The 18,335-nt window shown below is 35.4% G+C and overlaps 3 protein-coding genes and 1 long non-coding RNA gene across 6 annotated transcripts; 3 read left to right on the top strand and 1 right to left on the bottom strand.

Annotated features, from left to right (window-relative positions):
* Positions 1-8,483: 8,483 nt before the first annotated feature.
* LOC121248880 lies at positions 8,484-10,157 on the top strand. 2 transcript variants are annotated; one of them, XR_005937535.1, is made up of 3 exons: positions 8,484-8,691; positions 8,803-8,861; positions 9,026-10,157. It is a non-coding gene; the product is annotated as an uncharacterized LOC121248880 (long non-coding RNA). The 2 variants fall into 2 exon arrangements; XR_005937534.1 differs by lacking the exon at positions 8,484-8,691 and having other exon boundaries at positions 8,709-8,861.
* A 1,034-nt stretch (positions 10,158-11,191) lies between these two features.
* Positions 11,192-11,545, top strand: LOC121249360 (uncharacterized mitochondrial protein AtMg00310-like). The gene has a single exon (XM_041148072.1). It carries the CDS (start codon positions 11,192-11,194, stop codon positions 11,543-11,545), a length of 354 nt encoding a protein of 117 aa, XP_041004006.1.
* A 639-nt stretch (positions 11,546-12,184) lies between these two features.
* Positions 12,185-12,796, top strand: LOC121249359. The gene has a single exon (XM_041148071.1). The coding sequence runs from the start codon at positions 12,185-12,187 to the stop codon at positions 12,794-12,796; it is 612 nt and encodes a 203-aa protein (XP_041004005.1).
* Positions 12,797-12,925: 129 nt separating this feature from the next.
* Positions 12,926-17,505, bottom strand: LOC121248879 (uncharacterized protein At4g04980-like). Of its 2 annotated transcripts, none has more exons than XM_041147489.1 (10): positions 17,135-17,505; positions 16,891-17,028; positions 15,925-16,101; positions 15,739-15,834; positions 15,513-15,639; positions 14,551-15,433; positions 14,281-14,446; positions 14,026-14,190; positions 13,795-13,947; positions 12,926-13,694 (listed from the first exon to the last, which is right to left on the bottom strand). In XM_041147489.1, the coding sequence occupies exons 2-10, from the start codon at positions 16,951-16,953 to the stop codon at positions 13,491-13,493; spliced, it is 2,034 nt and encodes a 677-aa protein (XP_041003423.1). In that variant the 5' UTR covers positions 16,954-17,028; positions 17,135-17,505; the 3' UTR covers positions 12,926-13,490. The 2 variants fall into 2 exon arrangements, with proteins under 2 accessions (XP_041003423.1, XP_041003424.1); XM_041147490.1 differs by having other exon boundaries at positions 14,551-15,022; positions 15,056-15,433; positions 16,891-17,504.
* Positions 17,506-18,335: the final 830 nt, after the last annotated feature.

Here is an 18,335-nt window from a genome sequence, read left to right as displayed (position 1 = left end):
ATGCATTAACTAAACACTTTGTTGGTGATCCCGTTCAATTTAAAGAAAGAACTAGTGATTTATTGATTAATCTTAAATGCCCTCAATTATCTGATTTCCGTTGGTATAAAGATGTATTTCTAACTAAAGTTATAATCAGAAATGATTGCCAACAGCCATACTGGAAGGAAAAGTTCATAGCCGGACTTCCATATTACTTCGTCCAAAAGGTACGAGAATCATTATTAAGATCAGACGGTACTATTGATTTTCATAGTCTCACATATGGTGATATAATAAGTAAGATTAACAGAACTGGATTAACTATGTGCAACGATTTAAGATTAAAAAAGTAAATGGAGAAAGAAAAGAAGTTTGCTAGAAATGAATTAGGTACTTTTTGTGAACAATTTGGTTATACTCCTTTATTAGCCCATTCAAGAAGACACAAAAAAGGAAAAAAAGTTTATAAGAATTATTCCAATAAAAAACGAAAATACAGAAAACCTTATAAAAAAATAAAAGACAAACCAATATATAATAAGCCACTAAAAAGTCCTAAAAAGACTAATAAAAAGAAAAAGCAGATTGTTTGTTATAAATGCAAAAAAGTAAGAAATTATAAATCAAACTGTAAAGTCAAATAACAAATTAATGAATTAGATATATCCGAAACATTAAAAGACAAATTAATGGACATTTTTATAATACATTCAAGTGAAGATGAGGTTAGTTCTTCTTCAGAAGAAGAAATTTATCAATTAAAAGAATCAAGTTTTTCAGAACAATCTTCCGATAGTGAATTAGAAGAAGATGAAGTACACATTTGTAATTGTCTAGATAAGGATAATTGCATTTGTAACAAAACCATTAATGTACTTTCAAAACAAGAAGATATTATACTAGAATTAATAGACAAAATTAACAACCCTCAAGAAAGAAAAGATTATTTAGAAAAATTAAAAGATACATTTTATAATCAAAATACTACAATAACTTCATCCTCAACACCTTACAATTTTTCAGAGATAATAGGAAGATTTAAAACTGACAAACTGAAAATTACGATTCAAGATATACAACAAGAAATAAATGAGATAAAACAAGAAATTAGAAATTTAAAAACATCCAATCTTAAATTAGAAGTTTCAAACTAACAACTATTACAAGAAATTATATTATTAAAAATAGAGAAAAATGAAAAAAATCTTCATGATAAAAAACATAATATTGAACAAGGAGAATGTTTAACATTAGATGAAACAGACAATTTCATTAATATTCTTGATAAGATAAATTTTCAAAAATGGTATGTTGAAGTAACAGTTTCAATTAATCAATAATTCTCTTTTACTACAATTGCCTATTAGATACAGGAGCGGACCTAAATTGTATACAAGAGGGATTAATACCTTTTAAATATTTTGAAAAAACAAAAAAACATTATCTCAAGCCAATGGAACAAAATTGAATATAAATTATAAATTATCCAATGCACATATCTGTAATAATGGACTTTTCTTTAAAACAACATTCATTTTAGTAAAAAATATTAACACCAAAGTAATATTAGGAAATCCCTTTTTTTCATTACTTTACCCTTTCTCTGTAACAGAAGAAGGAATTTCTACTAAAATACTTGGACAAGAGATACAATTTAAATTCATATTTCTCCCGGTACCAAAAGCAATTAACTCTTTAAAGAAAATTTCATTAACCAGAGAGATTAATTTTTTAACAAAAAATAGAATTAGAAGAAAGGAAGACCAAATAAAGTTCTTAAAACAAGAATTAAAATATAAAAGAATTCGAGAACAGTTAAAAGACCCATTATTAACCCAAAAAATTGATAATTTCAGAATTACAATTGAAAATGAAATATGCTCTAACCTACCCAATGCCTTCTGGAACAGAAAACAACACATAGTAGAATTATCCCATGAAAAAGAATTTTCTGAGAAAAACATTCCAACCAAGGTCAGACCTATCCAAATGAATAACGAATTACTAGAATATTGTAAAAAGAAATTAATGATTTAAAAACAAAAGGATTAATAAGGAAAAGTAAATCACCATGGAGTTGTGCTGCCTTTTATGTCCAAAAACAGGCAAAGTTAGAAAGAGGAGTTCCTCGTTTAGTAATAAATTATAAACCTTTAAATAAGGTACTACAATGGATTAGATACCCAATTCCTAATAAAAAAGATTTATTATCCCGATTATATAATGCTACAGTATTCTCAAAATTCGACATGAAACTTGTTATATATATATATATATATATATGATATCATCACTATAGTATATATTTTTATTTCATATGAATAGATCATCATATATAATTATGCTTATATATATTAATATTATAATATATGATAGTATATATATTATAATATATACTATGATAATATATATACTAGTATTATATTATACTAGTATATATATTTATAATTTTTGCTTCTCAATATTTACAACTTCTATGCAGGAGTGAAGTTCTATAAACAAAACAAATAGATCGAAATTGAAGATTCATCATCATACAGACTTAAAATCTTTCAATTGTCTCTTTAAGAAATTGGTAATGTTATTTTTTTTATTATATATAGTTTGTTATTTGGAGGTATTCTAATGACTTTATATCTCAACAAATATCTCTTGTAACAAGAGTCAGATACCAATTATGATCTGACAAAATTATATGTTGCATCACATACTGATCGTAATGGAGAGTGAAATCTTTCAATTGTCTCTTTAAGAAATTGGTAATGTTATTTTTTTTTATTATCTATAGTTCGTTATTTGGAGGTATTCTAATGACTTTATATCTCAACAAATATCTCTTGTAGCAAGAGTCAAATACCAATTATGATCTGACAAAATTATATGTTGCATCACATACTGATCGTAATGGAAAGTAGACTCATCCCATTGTCTGTGAAAATTATATAAGTATTATTATTATTTGTTTTAATTAAACATATTTGAATATTTGTGGTGATATTAATTCTTTCTCTTGTGTGTAGGAAAAAATGGTTGCCCTATGTGCAGAATTTGCGTTAGATCAAAATTCCTCAACAAGTGATGTTGAAATTTTTATACGAGTTTCGGGTCAACATTCAGGATATTTGAAGTGTTTGGATTGATGTGTAAAGCTTTCTAGCTCTTCCTCATTGTCCAAGTATGCCTCTAACACCTCTATGGTGTTAGAAAAAGTAAATTCCAAGATTGAGGAATTGAGTACAAGACAGTATAAGTTAGAGGCTTAATTGACAAAATAAACAGATATGTAGATGCACATAAAACAAAAACAACAACAACAACAAAAGTTCAGGAGAGAGATGCAACTCCAAATGCAGATATTTATGCAACGGTTCACGCCTCCAAACAACTAATTTACATTATATGTACAGATTTTGAGATGTATTTCTGTACGAAGAATGCTAGTACAATTATATGTCTATTTTGTTTTTCATTAATGAGACTACTTTTATGAGTATTGAACAAATTGTAATATATATTATGTATGTCTATTTGGTTTTTCATTATTAGGTAAAATAAAATAGTTACCGTTCGAATGACCTAAAACCGTTTGAACAAAATAAGTAAAACCATTCAAACATACAAAACATTCAAATGAAATCGTTATTAAACGTTTGAACAATATTTGAAACCATTCGAACGAAAACATTGAACATGAAATAAACCTTCGAAAGTCATTTCATAACAAATCATTTGATTGTATCATGGTCCGATCGAACGTTTTACTCAATATGCTCAAACATATTTTACTGTTCGACCATCAAATTGTTTGTTCGAAAGTTTTCACATGCCTATTTGATCGAATAGGCTGGTATTGATCGACCACTCATAAAGGACGCATTCGAACATAATTGACGTTCGAACGTCACGTTTGTACCATTCGAACGTGATTCTGGGATGAAATTCAATCATTCCATAAAACTATTCGGTTCGAACGCGATCGAACGGTTTTGCTCAAGTTCATCCCTCCCGAAATATATTTTTTGGAACGCAATTGATATTTTCTTCCTAAAATACTTTTTGGGACACTGTTATTGGAATGACTTTGAGACGATTTTTTTTCGTCTTAAGTAATATTTAGGGACGAAATGATAATTTTTTGAGATGAAAATTTTGGTCCCAAAAAACCACTTCTATTGTAGTGTATATATATGTATATAATATATATATATCATTCTTATTTTCCATCTTTAAATATTTCGTGCTTAATTAGCTATTCTATTTGAACCTGGCTGCCTAAACTTCGAAAAAGTTTATGAATTACATACAACAAAACCGACAAAACCAGAAAGAAAGATCAAACAAAGTGGAATCTGATAGATCAAAGCAGAAGTTCTATCGATCGCAGATTTCTCACGAATTTTCCATCTTGAGAATTAAAGGGATCAGTATCCCCCCATTGACCATTTATAACATGCAATAAAATGCATATAGGTCAACGCAATGTGCGCACATGACATGGCGCACACAAACTAAGGACAAACAATATTATAAGCAGCTAATTCCCATTATATATATCTTATAAATCATTAATAATTCACTGACCTAAACTGGATAGTTACAAGAGTCTGACCCGTTTTAATTATATATATATATATATATATATATATATATCTTTGTTAAACCAATCACGCATGCATACATATCATGTTAGGATATTTATTTAATAAATTAGGTCACGTTTCATTATCGTATTCAAAACTTACTTACACGTACACTTACACTACGTATAACCACGCACCATTGATATATAAATTAATTGGTGGTAAGCACACGGAATTAATATTGGCTTTGCATCACATACTTCATTATATATATATATATATATATATATATATATATATGTAGTGGATATAAGCATCATCAGGAAGAAACCTATATATTACAAACAATATTAACCCATCTGGTAAAATTATTCTATTCTTTTCCAATACTTTGCTAGCCTCCAATTTAGCTTCACCACGTATATATATACACGTCTGCAAAACACGACACTACTACTATATATATCTATTATTATATATGAATGTATGTATGACGTGTAACGTTGTGGTACGATTGGTTGAATCGACATAGTTTTCCTCGAAGTAAATTGAGCTATGAAACTGGATCGTGAATAATGACATGTTGATTAAAGTCAACCCCTAATTGGCACGTGAAAGTCTGCGTTGACATATTGATTTAACAAGGTACGCATCTTCGCTGTCCCATTCATCACAATGGCTAGCAATTATAAAAACTCCAATATTCCCACTGTCTTTTAACGTTTATATAATATATAATATATGTTTTAATGATCAAGATGGTCCACATGCTTCCCGTATCTACAAGATTAATTTGAGTAGTGCGTTAAATAGACGTTTTCCTGGATATCTATGATCACTACTACTGCCTATACAGTTTCTCCCACCCTTTTTTTTTTTTTACTCCTATGTGCAGGCCGAGGGAAATCTAAAATATCTATACGTTTTAGGAAGGGGCAGTCAGAATTATAATAATCAATTAGAGAATATATATAATCGAATACCCTAAATTAAAATGAAAAAGAAAAAGTTTTGGGAGGCCTGTCCAAATTACTAGTACTTTAAGCTTTGATGGGGCTAGCTTGACGATGAATATGCATGCATGCGTGTATATACTATATATAACATTAGTGGTTGCCCTGATCTTAATTTCCATGCAGTACTTCTGTGTTAATGTGTCAGCCTGCTATGTATTACTGAAGCCCAATTCTAGTATATATCAAGGCGATCGATCGACAGTAGTACGTACGTACCTAGATAGGTTCAAGCTGAATGCATGAAATTAAATATGGTGAAGCAAAAACAACTACAACTACTAAATTAATATTCATTATTTTTAATGGAAACGTGATTTTAATAGTTCGAGAGCTTCCCACAATTTAAAAGAGAACAATAGGGGGAGTAAAGTCAGTTTTGGTGGATTATATAAAAAGTCAAAACCCTAAGATCGAAGCATGCACCTAACTTATCAACTAGGTTGGAAAGGGATCAAGCTGTAAAGGACTAGGAAATGTTTGGAGAAATCAAAGAAATAATGGATCACATAATTGGCATTGAAGACCTAAATATTATATCATAAAAAGAGTACAATAAGTCCAAGGGGAAGCTAAATGTTGCATCAAATTTAGGCAAAATCTCGTAAAGACCCAACTTCTGTGTTGGCTCGATCAGTGCCCACTAGATACAAAAACCAGAGACTGCCTTGGCTGATCAATGCTTGCCTCAAATCTAGGCATTTGGCACTTCTGATCGATTTCTCCATGAAATCTCGCTCGTCGCTTGGCATGTCGTTGCAACAGGTCCATTCATTTTTCACACACAATCTTAGTGTGATAATGGAACTATTTCCCACCATGGTTTGGCTTGGAAAAAAAGTTTGTGGGAAAACGCCAATTTTGTTGTAGTGTGATATCAGACTTTAGTCAGGAAAATAATCAATCTTCTAGATAACCACCAAAAGAATGGGAAATGTTGTTGATATATGAAATCAACTAACATGCATCACATCATTAAGTGTGGCTAGAGATGAAAAAAATATAAGATAGAAAAATAGTATTGCTCATTAAAAATAGGGTTAAACATGTTTGTGGAAAGGGGCTCTGCAAAAGAGAAAATAGTGAGAGAAAAGAGTTTACTTCAAGCTGCCTTACAATGTCGTTTTTCTTAAAACAATATTCGCCCCCACCAATAATGGTATACACACGAGTTACAAGCGAATTTACCTTCAAGATACAATGAAACTCAGAACAAGTCTGTTTGTTTAACAACAGAAATTAGATACCGAATATCTTTATATTTTACTATTTAACCAAGAGATTAGAAATACGTTCTCTTGAGAACTAACAAATTCTAATAACAAGTTTTGAAGAAATGATATATTTAGAAGAGAGAGAGAATTTCGAAATTGGCTTTGAAGATCCTCAATTGGCAAGTCAAGGGGTCTATTTATAGATGACCAAAAGATGCGAACGAATGGGTATATATTACTTTTCTTTTATAGTCAAGGGGTCTAGTTATTACTTTTTTTTTTTTTTTTTTGAAAACTGTTCTAAATAGGTATATATTGTTTCTTTTGCCATAAGACACAACACTTGGACTTGGTCCAATGGTCCTTGTTTCTCCTGGAACAGGTTGGTACCAATTCAAAACACTGCAATTACGCATTAGAGATTTATTTTTGAGTAATACTAGATACAGTCATGGGTTGTTTAAGCGTTGCACACTCCTTTTCAAAAATAGTGAGGTCCTCTATTAAAAAATTAATTTTTTCATATGAATCCCATATTTACTTACTTTTTTTCAAAAGAAGTATGCGGCACTTGTGCAACACATAACTGTAAATATTATTTCTCTTTATTTTTTCCCATACGTTGCAACGCCTTGCACTTTGGCTTGCTGGGCTGCATGCCCCGCTCCGCGTTGTACCTTGGGCTGCTGCTGTGAGTTGTGCCTTGTGCTGACTGGGCCAAACGCTTAAGCCCATGTGGAGCCTATTCTCTCAATAAGTCAATAAAACCCCTTCTTGCCATTGGGAAATTCAAACCCCAGCCCCCCAAGGGCTTCAATACCACTAAATGGCTTACATTACATATATGGACCAAAAATATTATAAGCCTTATAAAATTTTCATAACTTCTTTCTTTTCAAAATAATTCATAACTTCCTAAGCAAACCCCAAAATATTAATAATAATAAATATAATATATAATTAATTATTTTGATAACATTTCTAACAAAACACTCAATACGAGATAGGTGCATTTTTATTGGCGGATGATGTGGCTTATGAGCTACGTTGCACGGTCCCGTTTGTGGGTCTAACGGATGTGTAGCGGAAGGATAAAAATGATCGAAGTTGAGAGTAGTACAAGAAGTCTAAAATTGAGAAGTCAAGGAGTAATCAATCTAATGGCCAAATCACATAGTCTATTTGAGTATCAAACCTTAATAAATAAAATGATAATGATTTAAAGGAAAATCTTATCCATTTTTAAATTTTGAAATGAACGGTGCTGATCAAGAACAACTTTAAAACTATCTCCTAAATTTCATATACATATCGAGTAATGAAACAGCTGATAAACATTTTACAAGAAAAAATCAAGGAGGATCTCTTGGAAGTAACAAAACAGAATTGTTACAAGACCTTATAGAGAGCCATACATTTCAAACAACTATGTGGTCTGGGAGTTGTCTTATGTTGCCACAACCCTTCATGTTTTGTAGATGCTCTTTCTTGAGAGCAAGAAACCTAGCTGGCTACAACATCATAGTCAAGCAACTTGGGATGAACATGGTTGGGAAGACTACCAAAGTTTTGATCCCTCCCTTTTGCTTCAATGCTAAAAACTCATGGTTGCCCAAGTCTTTCTCACCACAAGAGCAAAAAAGAAAATGAATGTCTCAACCTGTTGTTTTCCATCTCAAGGTTAAAGACGGATGTTATTACCCAAGTCCAAGCAGAAGGTTTTCTCCAGTCCCTTTGGATCATAAAATGATTGATGCCTTCTTACTGCTGGAGTCTTCTTCTGATGCTTCCTAGGATGATTACTTTAACTCCTGCACGGCTTGTCACAATACAATATTACACATTCAATGTTGTTCGGACTTTGTTTGTCCTGAGACATTGATCTCCTCAATCTTTTTCCAGGTGCCTTCTCACTCTTTCTGCATCTTCTCGAGCCTGACTTCTCACTCAATGATTTGTAATGACCCACATTACTTTGATCACAATTGATTCCCATTTTTTCACCGCCCCTAGGAGGAACAGATGTTTTGAACTTAAATTGTCTTTGCTCTCGACAATCTCCATCATTTTTGGTGGAGTGAAACTCCTCGATATCATCCAGATAAACTGTAGCTTCCTCTGAGGCAAACTCTTTGAAGAAGATGTTTTAGGAGTTTTCACTTGAGTTCTAAACCAGGAATTGTGTATTTATATGGTGACTTTAGCTAGGTTTTTTCCACTTTCTCTCTTTTTTCAGGCATAGGACATTTTACTACGTTTGGGAGGATGATTGCTGAACAATTGAAGAACTAGTAGACTCAACATTAGAAGAACCAGTAAAAGTAGTAGATGTATCAAAATCTTGTTTATTGAGTAAGTTGTACCGTTCTGTCAAAATCTCTCCAACATCTGAAGTTTGCATTTCAGGTCCATTGGTTGTGTCATAATAAGTTTGAGCATCCGTTTCCAATACATGACAGTATTTTCATTCACTTGTAGGTGCATGGTAAGAAAAGGAAGTCCATGAATTGGAATTGGTAAGAGCATCATGATTTTTTTTAGAAAAAAAAAACATATTGATTTAAGCACATAGTATTATCACCTGCTGGATTTTCCATTCAGTCTAGTATTCAAGTGCTAAAACCTCTGGTTTCAGGCAGCATTCCCTGGATATTTCATCCACCAAACTATGCTTCACATCATCTGCCCTGACATAAGGGAGAGTTTCTCCTTTATCTATAGTTTTAGATTTTGTTTGTTGTAGACATCATTGTAATCATCATTTTCTTTTCCTCTTATTACTCTGTAATAATGAAACCATTTTGATGATGGAGGTCAAACTCCCTGATGGATTGCTGCAAGAGATTCTGCTATGGCTATCATTCATTTCTCTCATGCAATTCAAGCGTGTCTCCAAATCCTGGAATGCTCTCATTTCTGGTTAAAATTTCGTCTATAAACACCAACTTCACGCCCGATCCCCTTCCAACAAGACCAAGAATGCCCTTCTTCTTGTTAATCGGCGTGATAGAACCACCTTAGATTTTGTTGCCTCTAGGCTTTCTTATGAAACTCTCCAGGTATTCCGCACACAAAGTCTACCTCTAATTTGTAATACGAACGATTATCAACGAAAGGTTTACATTGCAGGTTCTTGCAACGGTCTCGTTTGTGTTCACAATAATTATGACTTGAATATTGTTCTCTAGAACTCTGGAACTCAAGAAACAAAGCTTGTCCCTATATCAAACAAACCCCTCCTTCCTTCTGGCTATTGTTCAGTCTTTAGTGAAAAAACCATCATCAATGTTTCAAATTGGCATAAATTATTAACCTCACGATTCACAAGATTCTAAGGAGATTGTTCAGCAAAATAATAATAATAATAATGCAAATCTCTGGCCATAACACGCTCTCCAAAGAGCTTTTGGATCACCTAAACCTCGGGTAGATCCCCACATCTTGCAGAGGCAAGTATAAGACTTGAAACTGCTTCATTAATATCATTTGACAATCCCTGAATCAGCCGAAGTACAATCAGAGATCCTTGTTTTAAAACCACAGAACAATAGCAAAAGAAATAGGGGAAAAATAAAAGATCTTTAATGTTTGTAGCTTGGAAAAGAGATTGTTTATGTGTAGTCTCATACTTGTTTCTTTGGACATAAGAAAGATAGATGAGGATGAATTCACAGAAATGATCCAACAATTCATACACGGCTGCTATGCTTTCATTTTTAATTAGCTAGCTGTTCAACTTCAACCTGAAAAATGGAAAAAAGATCACATGCCCGAGGCTTCAAAAACAATTCTTTAAACTTAAGTGGAGATTCTAATAGAAAACTGGAATAGAAGCTAATGCCAAAAATAAGAAAGCTCTTAGAATGCATAATTAAAGAATGCAATTGAGATATTCCACAACTGACTTGCTATAATTCAGTATGGAAACAAAAAAAGAGCATAATCAACTGAAAACTCATTGCTCTTTATGCCAATTAAAAGCTCATTTTGTTCTTTATGCCAAAAAAAGCGCATAATCAACTGAAAACTCTTTGCTAACGATTGTGTTATTTTTTGTAGAGCAATGCTAGCTGAGTAGTATTTAATCTATAATCTTTTGCTGCAATACGAGGAGGCATTAGGGCAAACTTTAAACAAAGAAAAGACAAGTGTTTTCTTCAGTACGAATACAAAAGAGGAAACAAGGGACTTCATTCTTCAGCAAGTAAATGGTTCAAGAAATAATGACTACAACAAGTACCTTGGCCTCCCAACTCTGGTTGGGAGATCAAAGTATGAGACCTTTAGCAGCCTAAAGGATAAGATTTGGAGACGGATCAATAGCTGGAAGACTAAACTTTTGTCCTTCGCAGGGAAAGAAATTCTTATAAAGTGTGTGTTGCAAGCCATTCCAGCTTACACAATGAGCATTTTCAAATTGCCTGTACTGTTACTAAAAGAAATCGAGGCCCTTTTGGCTAGGTTCTGGTGGCACCATAAAGGGGAAGGAAGAGGCATTCACTGGAAATCATGGAGCTCTCTGGGCTTGGTAAAGAACGAAGGTGGTATGGGTTTTAGGGATCTCAGTTGCTTTAATAAAGCCCTTCTGGCCAAGCAAGCTTGGAGGCTGATTAAGGAACCTCAGTCGCTGGTTTCCAGAGTGTTCAAACAGAAATACTTTCAGAATTGTGATTTATTGGAGGCTAAATTGAAAGGCTCGTCATATTCTTTCTTCTGGAGAAGTCTTTGGTCCAGCGTGGATCTGTTGAAGGAATGAACTGTCTGGATGGTAGGTAATGGAGCTAGCATAAAAATCTGGAAGGATAAGTGGCTCCCTAGACCAATGACATACCAGATTCAAACTCCTCCAAATACCTTGGGTTTAGACTCTAGTGTGCAAGTTTTAATTGATGATGATAATAGATCCTGGAAAAAAGATTTGGTGGCAGCAGTTTTTAAGGAAGAGGAAGCTAAGTGCATTCTTTCCATACCTATAAGCAATAGAGGCACATGTGACAAATGAATTTGGGCAGGCTCAAAAAAAGGAACCTTCTCGATCAAGAGTGCTTACTTTCTAGCAACTACACTCAAGGGGAGACACCTGGGTGAAGGCTCAAAAGAGGGGGGGGGGGGGGGGAAATCTGAATGGTGGAAGGATCTCTGGCTTTTAGAAGTCCCTGACAAGGTAAAATTGTTTATTTGGAAATGCTTAAATAATATCCTCCCTACCAAAGATAACCTTTTCAGGAAACAAATTGTTGATAACAATTTCTGTCCAATCTGCACAAGAGAGGTGGAGACCTCTGTGCACGCAATCTGGGTATGTATTGTTGTTGCAGATGTGTGGGGAGGGGAAACTAGCATTTTCAGCAAATGGAGAAGACATTATTCTGATTTTCAGCTTTTATGGACAGAGATGGCTACTCTTCTTAATAAGGAGAGTCTTGAATTGGCCTCATTCCTAATGTATCACCTATGGGCCAGGAGGAATGCATTCATCTTCCAAAATCAATTTTCGAAACCAAGCACAGTCACAGCAAGGGCTCAGTCTGAGCTCTCTTTGTTCATAGAGTACAATACAGTCATCAGGAGTCTAGCTGAAGGTAGTGCGAGCAGCAGTCTGATTCCAACCTGGAAGCCCCCTAACCGGCCTTTTGTTAAAGTTAATTTTGATGCAGCATTTGATAAGATCAACGGTAGAATGGGGATGGGGATAGTTATTGGAGACCATGCAGGTAGTTTAAAAACCTGTTTGACAGCCTCAAGGGACAACATTCATTCAGTCTTTCAAGCTGAAGGAGAAGCTCTTCATAGAGCAATGAGTTTATGCCTCGAGCTAGGAATGTGTCACGTTATCTTTGAAGGAGATGCCAAAGTAATCATAGATGCTGTAAATTCCAAAAAAAGAAGACAATTCATGGTTGGGACAGTTGACAGAGGACTTGCAGCAGTTTTTGGTGCGCAATCCATCCTGGCAACTGATTTTTGTTCACAGACTTGCAAACAGAGCTGCTCATACAGCAGCTAAACTAGCTATATCTGATGTTAGTGATTGTTTTTGGTTCGAGGATGGTCCTCCAGAGGTAAAAAATATGGCCACGAAAGATTTAACTTGTATGGTGTAATCCTGCATATCAATGAAATCATTTCCTTTCCAAAAAAATTATACATTGTAGTAGATTATAAATGTTGTACACCTTCAAAGACATTTTGTCCAACGTAAAATGACCATATCCTACCTACTATATATGGTCACGCCCGGAAACCACATTTGGTTGCGTCCAACTATTTTTCCCTTAAGGAAAAAGTAAAAGAAAAAAAAAATTAGAATGACAATACCCTGCAAGCTGATGCATCACGCAAGCATGTTTAGGCTGTCTTGCTAAATAGTTCAGTTCTTAATTAGCAACTATAAAGTACTACATGACCCGATTAAGCAAAACCAGGTGCGTTCAGGTTTCCAACATGCACTAACTTAATCCAAGAAGTTTTGGATCATAAGGTTGATTCAACTTACATTTTTTTTCCTTCTATTTTATCTTTCATTATTGTTATTATTATTTTCAAGATAGATATAGGTACATCAGGTTTTGAGTGACACTTCTGAAAGTGTTGCCACTTTCCAACATGCACTTCATAACCCAACCGACACGCAGCTCTAAGAGGATAGGGATAATATATCGTATTTTATGGTTGTTTGATGGAAACTATATTAACATGGATCACTCCTGCTGTGGATCAGCTTCTATTTCGTTCGCTAACTCCCGAGTCAACGTGTCCGCCCGATCATCTTGTCCACCTGCAAAGCTGTAGACCCGAAATGCAAGCTGAAAAGCCCTCCAGAGCATCTTTATGTGCGCCTTCGAACTGTCTTCGGCTTTAGGCCCAGTTTCTGCATTGGCAGCTGACTTTGCGTCTCTCCGTTCCTAAAGCAAAAGGCCAAGTAATTATAACATTGTATTCGGACTTTTGTATAAACTTATAGATTGGTGAGATACTGAGTATATAGTGAGTTCAGTAATTTACCTTAAGTGCCAACTCCATGCAGCTTGAAGAAACATCTACCATAGTTTCTTTAATACGCACCAAAATATTGAAGTCGAAATGAATATTGTGGCTCTGCAGTCTCTTAGAATCTTCATCTTTGGTTCTTTCTAATGCATCCACTTCTCCCTTGATCTATTTGCATTTAAATTGCTAAGTGAGTTCTGAAATTTTGGTCTTAGACTCCTCCATCCATAAGAGCTAAAAGTTTACCTTGTTGAAGTAGGAATCAACCTTGTCAAGGAGCTGCTCCAATGGAGGGGTTACTTTCCAGTTCTCTAGTGAAGTAGATATTCCTTCCAATTTTAAGTACAGTGCTGCAGCAGTTCTCAATGATTCGAGCTTCTTTGTGGGAAAGCCTTCAAACCTTGCCAGCACCTGCATTCAAGGAGTTTTATGTTAGTAGTTTCAAGGAGCCAAGATTGGACAGGTTTAATAAATCCAAACGTGAAAAGAGGGTGAAAAAACCTGGGTCTCATCAGTCAATTGCTCCAAATGTAGCTCCACGTGCTTGTGAAATTTGATAAGCTCAGCCATGTCCTTTGTTTGAAAGGAATCAATGGAAGTTTTAATATCCATGATTGATTTTGCATGCTTCTGAACATCTTCTTCAATTTGCTGAAAATATGCTGATCTAACAAGACAAAGAAGGAAATTAGTGGCAGGAAATTAGATGAATGATTGAGTTCTAATGCAATTGGTGATTTAATTGTTAAGAGGCTATCAAAAGAAAAAGACCTTTTTGTCATCTCAGCTAGTGCATCGGCCATTCCCTGTTGGCCCCTCGCAGAAGCTCCAATCTGAGTTCTACTTCCCCTTCGAACTTTGTCATTTAAACCAGAGCCTTCAACCTTTCCTTTCAGGATTCGATACATGTTGCCCATATGGGTTGATCTCTTCAGTTTGGTAGTTGCCTTCTTTGGGCGTAGAGCCTTTGCCACACCAAGTGGAGGTGGAGGTGGTGGTGCATCTCCCTTTGTCAGTGGCATGGGAGGCGGTGGCAGTGGTGGCAGTGGTGCTGATCCTTTAGAAGGTGGAATGGTTGGTGTTGGTGGCGTAGTTGACAGTGGAGGTGGATCTGGGGGTGGTACTGCTGCTGAGCCTCGTGCTACAGGTATCGTATTTGAACTTGAATTTGGGATCTTTGGCGAAATGATCGTGGCTTTAGAATCATTTGGCCTCTCAGGACTTGCATTATCTGGTGATTCTTCAGCAACTTCTTGCATTATTGCATTTTGTTCACCAGCAACCTTGTATTTCCCTGTTGTTGGGCAGGAGCCTTGAGAGGATAAATTAGGTGACATGTTGAATGACAGGCATTTCATGTCTGTGGGCATCAAGTTCCCAACTGCCTGAAGTCTGAGGGGAAAAAGAAGAGACCGGGAAGGGGAAAGATCAGCAAAGTCACCAGGTCTCATAGCGAATGTCAGCTCAGGAGGGACTGAAGTTGGAGTATCCGGGGAAGGGCAGAGGGTTTTGCTGTCTGAATAGGATCTGCTTAGAACCTCCCCAATAGTGGAGCCTTCTAACCCTCCCCCATTGCCCCCTTCTTCTTCCATCACATCAAACATTTCTTTTGCTATGTTAGTCATGTAATCAAGCTTTGCTTGTACACATCGACCTTCAATGCAACAAATTGATCAGTTTTTTTCAATATGATAGTTCATTGTGATGATTTCACAGAAATAAAGGTTCCCTACCAAGTTGCTCCAAACTGATGTTCTCCATGTTGTCCTCTATCTCAACTCCAGAATTATTTATCCACTTGTGGTTCTTTGCCCACGAATCTCCAATGGATTTCAATGCATTGTGTAGTTGGGCCAATCCCTAAGTAAACATGCTTGAGTTATTTATAGATCTATATATGCAATCAGTTCTAATAATTAAATAACCATCTTTTCTCATCCTTTTTTTGGGTATGTGAACCTGATTCATTGAAGTTCCTTTCATTTCTGAATTTAGATTTCCCGGAACAATATTAGGGTACAGATTATGGAGATCCTCTACAGTTCCCATCACCAACTGCCACAATATATAAAACAGGATAAAGAAATGAAATTCAATTTCAAATGTACTACTTTTGCTTTACTGGGTAATCAAATAGATGAATACCTCATGGATGGGGCTCGAACCATCACAAGGAGGAAGGTCAATGATATCTCGAAAGGTTAGTATCTTCTTGCGAAGCTCTATCATCTGCACAAAATTTCCTCCCCAACCATTTGAGTTGTCTATCATCATGCCTGCCACCAAATCCTTTGGAATCTTGGATACATCTGGGCTTCTTGTCTGCAGGAACAATTCTTTTCTTTGGTCAGAAATTTTAATTTGTACAGAAGTATATGTGAATGCATGGCTTGTTATGTGGCTCTGAGACTTTAGTTTCACAGTGACAAATTTCCTTACTTCCTTGTAATCTATTAGTCAGTTTTTTTAAGAAAAGTTACTTAATCAGAAGCGTAGTGCTTGCAAGATCCCTCTTCAGTTTATAGCCAAAGATTGTGTGATCATGGAAAACAAAGTGATTCTAGATATTTGACTAATTTCTTGTAAAACCACCACTTGTCTCAAATGCTTAACGCTCTCCTCACGTGTGAACTAGTCTCATCTCCAATATACAAGTCGAAAATGGGTACATGCTGGTGGTAGGATATGTTTTGGTCATTACAATGATCATGGAGTGAAGCATATTCTGACGTGCTCCAGCACATCTCTTCCCATTGTCTTTGCAGAAAAAAGGATTTTTCGCTGAAGGAGGGCTTTAGATATTTTGTATGGAATTTCTGACATGGTTGAACTTTTCAAAACTCAATGAAATCATTTTATCTATTAGAATTTAGTGGTGGACAAATTAGCATTTTTAACAATTTTGGCCATATTTTGCAAAACTAACACACACACACACACGCTCGCACATATAGGATGGAAAAATTATTCGTATCAGGCTTGATTCTTACAGCATTTGCTTTCAAAAACGCCTGTTTTCGCTGGATTTGTACGATTTGTATTAGTACTGTTACCAATTGTGGATGTAGGATAACTCATATATTCTGTTATATAACTAATACTCATCCTTACCAGGAAACTGCTTGAATTGCAATGGGAGAAAAATGGTGCCTGAGCGTAGAATCCAGTCGCCATCTTCAACTCCTGCTATACTTTTTTCGTTGCAGAGGACGATGTTGAATATTTCATTAATAACCCAACATTTAACACCTAGGTAGCCTCCAGGGATCAGGAACACAGATGACCAATTGAACTAAGCTTGGATCAACACCAAAGGAACACAAAATTGAAATGGCTAGTTAAGATTGATGATCACCAGGCTAGGTGCACCTAGATCTTCGGCTTGTATTTTTGAAATAAACCAAAAAAAAAAAAAAAAAGGTAAAGTCCCAAGAAACTTTGTTGCAATGCCGAGGTCCAAGAGAGGAAATAGCATCTGCCCCTCCGCCGCCTCCGCCTCCACCTCCTCCCTTTTAAGGGACAAATCGTGTAGGTGTACCGGTTGCCCGGCTGGCCGGCCAAATTCTTGGTGTCTCATGGTCGACCTAATATAGCTAATGCATTGCTCCTACAAGTTCGGAACTGAAGGGTTGAGAGATTGCCACTTGTGTAAATAAACTAGCTCTAAATAAACAATAATGACAGCAATTCCACAAACCCCTTCCACCCTTTTCCCTTTGTTTTTGGTTGTGCGTACTTAATATAAATTGTCTCCTTAGATCCTCCATTTCTCTCCAAGCCAGCAAAATTTATCCTTAGTTAAAATGTACAGAACTTTTTGTTGGGGGGTAAATATGTCAAGCTGGGCCCAAGACGAGCCAAGCCCAATCCATGATAAATGTGTCTTAGGAAGCTAAAGTAAAAGTTAAAGAAGGAAAGCAAGTCAAACACGTAAGAGGAGAAAGTGACATAAAGTTAATTTTCTCATCTACCACTAGGAGAGCCAGAATAAAAGGGATCTAATCGAATGAAAGGGGAGAGGACGGGGTGACTTCAGGCAAGGATCTTCTTCAACCTTATGAGGCGAGAAGCCAGTTTTTTGACCTTCTTTAGGCTAAAAGGATCACAGACTCCCATTGTATTGTGAGATATGAGAGACTATGAAGGACTGTAAAATACTTTCATCATAGTGGATTTTTCCTCCAAACTACGCAGGGATGTAGCCCTATGTTGAACCACATAAATCTGTGTATCTCATTCTCAACTTACATTTCTAGTACTTCTTTTCTTTTTATTGCTATGGATGTACGTGTGAGTACCGTGTTGACATCCCAAACTAGTATCGAGGGATTTACAAGACACTGATTGAGGCCTGGGTCTCCAAAGTGGGCTGCGAATGACTATTTCTTCCGTTCTGGCATGTTGTGTGGTTTTATGCCTCAATAGTTGGTGCCATCCATGGGATCGTCTTATCCTCTAGATCAGAAATGGGAGAAGTTTTTTCGGCTTACAAAATCATCTCCGATTGAGTAGATAAATTTCCTCTCAGACAAGTGTCATCAACTTTCCATATTTTA

This window comes from Juglans microcarpa x Juglans regia, chromosome 2D, assembly GCF_004785595.1.
Source record: "Juglans microcarpa x Juglans regia isolate MS1-56 chromosome 2D, Jm3101_v1.0, whole genome shotgun sequence".
NCBI lineage: Eukaryota > Viridiplantae > Streptophyta > Magnoliopsida > Fagales > Juglandaceae > Juglans > Juglans microcarpa x Juglans regia.
This window is presented reverse-complemented; position numbering and strand designations above follow the sequence as displayed.